The sequence below is a fragment of the Poecilia reticulata genome, linkage group LG2, assembly GCF_000633615.1.
Source record: "Poecilia reticulata strain Guanapo linkage group LG2, Guppy_female_1.0+MT, whole genome shotgun sequence".
NCBI classification, from domain to species: Eukaryota; Metazoa; Chordata; class Actinopteri; order Cyprinodontiformes; family Poeciliidae; genus Poecilia; species Poecilia reticulata.
In genome coordinates this window covers 21,028,310-21,033,000 of record NC_024332.1, presented here as the reverse complement: position 1 = coordinate 21,033,000, position 4,691 = coordinate 21,028,310, and the positions used below count along the sequence as shown (strand labels likewise).

General features: G+C 45.5%; 1 protein-coding gene and 1 long non-coding RNA gene across 2 annotated transcripts; both read right to left on the bottom strand.

The window, feature by feature from the left end:
- Positions 1 to 978: 978 nt before the first annotated feature.
- Positions 979 to 1,732, bottom strand: LOC103456587 (uncharacterized). Its single transcript, XR_532279.1, has 2 exons — positions 1,645 to 1,732; positions 979 to 1,554 (listed from the first exon to the last, which is right to left on the bottom strand). It is a non-coding gene; the product is annotated as an uncharacterized LOC103456587 (long non-coding RNA).
- Positions 1,733 to 1,751: 19 nt separating this feature from the next.
- Positions 1,752 to 4,658, bottom strand: LOC103456569 (protein NLRC5-like). Its single transcript, XM_017308742.1, has 7 exons — positions 4,399 to 4,658; positions 4,067 to 4,321; positions 3,713 to 3,970; positions 3,326 to 3,628; positions 2,985 to 3,251; positions 2,081 to 2,164; positions 1,752 to 1,990 (listed from the first exon to the last, which is right to left on the bottom strand). Exons 3-7 carry the CDS (start codon positions 3,781 to 3,783, stop codon positions 1,927 to 1,929), a joined length of 789 nt encoding a protein of 262 aa, XP_017164231.1. The 5' UTR covers positions 3,784 to 3,970; positions 4,067 to 4,321; positions 4,399 to 4,658; the 3' UTR covers positions 1,752 to 1,926.
- Positions 4,659 to 4,691: the final 33 nt, after the last annotated feature.

Genomic DNA, 4,691 nt, shown 5'->3' with positions numbered 1-4,691 from the left:
GTGGCGCAACTACACATTATTCAGGTGGATGCGAAAACATAGATCGGCGCCCCCCACTTTAACTAGGCTAAYCTTTTAGGTCGCAAGGCCTGATAATTTGGGAAAATCAAGTTGTTTCCTATTATTTTAAGTCACTGGTCAGTTAAAATTTTATTTGGATTAATTTCTATCAAGTAGTTTTAGGATGAAATCCTGATGGGTTTGTTGAAATAAAGGAAAGGGAAAAGCTAAGGACGGCTGTTTGGTCCAGTTGCATCCACGCTAGTCCCTACGTAGACCARAGGATGTTCATTGGGAGAAAAGGTTTTCAGTCCAATCAGCRTGTGTGGTGTAGCATATGTTCATGTGTGTATGAGCCTATTACTCGTAGAAGACTGGGCCTCAATTCAGAGTCACCTTTCCCACATGCTGCTCCTATAGGTGGAACCTGGGAAGGTTTATACTGCGCCCCTGGTTTTGTGCTGCATAAAACCAGCAGAACAAAGTCAGCATTTCTCGTGGTTGGAGCTGCACTTRGTTKCCAGGTGAAGGGCTCAGCTTGGGATTGCTATGACAAAATGGCGATGCAACATTTGAGGTCATCTTGCAGACACCAAGGCTGGGTGTTTATTTATTTATTTGCTTTTGTTTCTTCTAGAAGCAGTAARTACCCAAATAGAAGGAAAGAAACATGCAAAAAGTGAATTTTACATAATAGGGAGGCATTTAATTTTTTTCTGTGGAACTCAGTACTGCCCTCTTGTGGTCACAGATGGCAATTGAACACTAAGCTCTTTAATGAACCAGATTAGTAATAATCAGTTTGTGCGTAAAACTAGAAGCTGTGGTTATAAGTGGTAATTTCAACTGATATGAAGCTGGAAAAATTATGATTTTTCCTGTGATGTCATTAGAAATAAATCATGGGAACAGTAATAATGCTGCTATTGTTTAAGGCAGCTTCACAGAGGACCTTGGAGGAAAAACAGAGTATTTAAATGGTTGTAATTTATTTTTATTTAAACATCTTCAGTCTCTGAACACAAAAAAGAATCTTCATACATTAGAACCTTAAAGCTAAAAACAACTAAATCAAACTTTAAACTCAACATTGGAGAATAATTCTAAATMCTTTGGATTCTGCACTGAACTGACAAATGGTTTAACAATAAACTAACAAAAAAAGATTATTGATCAGACGCAAATTTAGTTTAATCACTCAACTAATTTTAACATTTGAGTTCAACAAATCAAATCATTTTAGATAAAATGCTTKCTGCATTTTATCTAAATGCAAAAAGCTGAACCACATAGAAGTTTATAAAAAGTTGCATTTACAATTTTTGCATACAGTTGACTACATGGAACAGAAAACAATAAGAACATTATTTTAAAAAATCTATGTGAAGCACTTTGAAATGCCTTGCTGCTGAAATGTGCTATACAAATAAAATTTGATTGATTGATTCAGAGACWGGGACCTCCTGTTGGTCACATGACCAGCTGCTTCATCAGATTTCAAACGTCCTGTTGTCCTTATAAGGAGTTTTGTTGACGATGTTGTTGTTGGAGAGTCTAGAAACAGAGCAGAGAAGATGAGACTCACTCAGACCCACCAGGGTGGATCAGGGTTCCTCTGAGGACAAGCGTCTGATGAATGTTTACCTCATAGAACCGATGGAGGAGTTGATGGAGACCAGCTGGAGTAACCCAGCAGTGGAGGCATCAGTGATCTGATTGTGACTGAGACTGGAACACAAAGACANGCATTTACAATTTTTGCATACAGTTGACTACATGGAACAGAAAACAATAAGAACATTATTTTAAAAAATCTATGTGAAGCACTTTGAAATGCCTTGCTGCTGAAATGTGCTATACAAATAAAATTTGATTGATTGATTCAGAGACWGGGACCTCCTGTTGGTCACATGACCAGCTGCTTCATCAGATTTCAAACGTCCTGTTGTCCTTATAAGGAGTTTTGTTGACGATGTTGTTGTTGGAGAGTCTAGAAACAGAGCAGAGAAGATGAGACTCACTCAGACCCACCAGGGTGGATCAGGGTTCCTCTGAGGACAAGCGTCTGATGAATGTTTACCTCAYAGAACCGATGGAGGAGTTGATGGAGACCAGCTGGAGTAACCCAGCAGTGGAGGCATCAGTGATCTGATTGTGACTGAGACTGGAACACAAAGACAATACCATCATGTTGGGTTCTACTGGGAACAATCAAACTGGGAAAAAGCCCTGTCATATTTCAGAAATTTGACTGAGAACTTCAGCAACTAAAATGAAAGTTATACCCAAAAGTCTGACTTTCTCCAAGGCTGACCAGAACCCCCACTCCAAATGTTTCCTGATGGGTCAGGCCAAAATGGCCAATAAGACCCCACCAGTCATCCCTAAAGTTCCCCAATGGTTGGCCCAAACCTCACCAACTCRCCCCCTACAGGTAAAAGAACAACACTACAAATGTYCTTAAAAAATAGTTCTGCAGGTCCTCCACTTACACAACAGAACCACCTTCAGGATATTTCCCATTGGCGCAGTTGTGTTCACCTTTGCAGAGAGTAACATTCCCATTCCAAGGCAGGTGGCAGCTACAGAGCGTAGCCACCATCACCACTTGTTGTATTACAACAGTAGATGATGTTTTACAGCATCTGCTGTAGCCAGCACGACGGCGTAAAACCTACGACATCAGACTGGACCGAACCAGTGGAGTGAGGAGGAGGCAGGTGATGAATATTTCAAACATGGAAGCAGACTTCCATCTTTAAGACACGGGAGGTGAAGGAGAAGAAACATCTAACTTTCATTTAAATTCATTTTTCTTAGTGCTGTTCCCTTAAATTGAATTTKGAATTTTYCTGAAATTCTTTAAAGTACGTTACAATCCTCATATCTAATGATGCATTTATTTCGGGGTGTTGGAAGTGTGTGAATCCAATCTGGATCAGAACCGCGGGTCTGTYCTCAGAAAGGACGGCTGGGACACTTACTCCAGGACTTGGACTTTGTGCAGCTGGGTGCTGAGCTGCAGCAGCAGCTGGTCGGTCAGCTGGCAGTGACTGAGGTCCAGTTCTGCCAGGCCTTCAGACCAGTCCAGCACCAGAACCAGAGCTCCACAGAACCTCTCATCCACTGGACTGTGGCTCAGGTCCAGTTCTCCTCCCAGGGCTCTGCACAGGGACATGGCCCGTCTCTCTGTGTCCCCCTGACTGTCCACAAGCAGAGACAGCAGCTGGACCAGAACCGTCTTACTGACTCTAAACAGGAACAACAGAGCAAAGGTCAATGAAGAAGGTCAGCAYGCTTCAGCTTCACCAGCTCTCTTCCTCACCTGAGTCGGACCCRGTCCAGGACAGGAAACAGCAGGTCCAGGCCGCTGTCCTCCACCTCACAGTCTCTCAGGTCCAGCTGTGTGTCCCTGCTGCTGTGTCTCAGGACGGTGGACACGGCCCTGCAGTCAGCAGCCGTCAGGCTCACAGGCTCAGTCCGATCCTCCTCTGACAGATCCACACAGCAGCGACTGGACAGATCCAACTGGTGCTGCAAGGTCCGCAGCAGCTCTGGTGCTGCCCCCTGCTGGCTGTCAGAGGCAGCACAGCAGAGGATGAAGCTCAGCAGGAGATTCCTGTCCACGCTGGTGGGACAGAGAAGAAGAAGACCAAGTGGTTGATGAAGAGGAGGGAACGGTTAATCATGTAACAAAATCCTGATATCTGACCTGAGATCAGAAACTCTGTGCAGTAGACAGAGGACGGACTGGACGCCCCCTGCTGGCATGGAGCTCCACATCAGCTTCAGTTTAACTCCATCACTGTGTCTGAGGATGAACAGCAGAGCATCACAGTCCTCCGAGTCCAGCTCTGTGCAGTTCAGGTTGATCACGTGATCCAGTGACCTCAGTAACCCTGGGATCAGGTGACTGCTGTGATCTCTGCAGATCTGCCTGATGGAAGTCCTCACTAAGCTGGGACTGGGCCTGAAAGCAGACAGGAAATAAAMAACACTTTGTTTATTTCCAGGCAGCAGAAGCTGCTGATGGAGGATCAGACCAACTACTTATCAGAAGACAAACCTCCATCTCTGAATCTCCACCCTGTGCAGGAAGGGCAGCAGCTGAGCGGCTCGCTCCTCTAAGAACGGGTTCTCCTTCAGATCCACAGTGATGGTCTGAGCTGTCAGCTGCTGCAGCAGGTAGTGAAGAAGCTCCCAGCTCAATGTGCAGGAGCTCAGGTCTCCACCAACTTTATTCAAGAGGGCCGAGGTCAGGTTCTGGTCYTSGASCTCCTGGACAAGAACCAGTAGCTGCTGGAGTCTCTCTTCACTCAGACTGCAGAGATCAGGGATAAAACYGACTGCGTCTCTGATCTGTGTTAAGTTTCTGATGGAGATGATGAAGACGTTTACCTGAGTGAGAGAGGAGCATCATGAAGCAGCAGACTGAAGAGACTCTGAGCAGGAAGACCAGACCCAGTCAGGTCCAACCGTCCAACCTTCCAGAACCTCAGCAGAGACGCCAGACTGCTGCCGACCTTCAACAGGACTCTCTGTGATGGTTGGGGTTTGGTGGAGACCACARAAAGCTCTTTGAGGACTAGAGAACGGGTCAACCTGCCTCTGCTCACCCACTGACCCAGGAACAGAACCAGACTGCTGCAGACTCTGGACCAGACAGAACAGAGACGATGGACATGAGGACG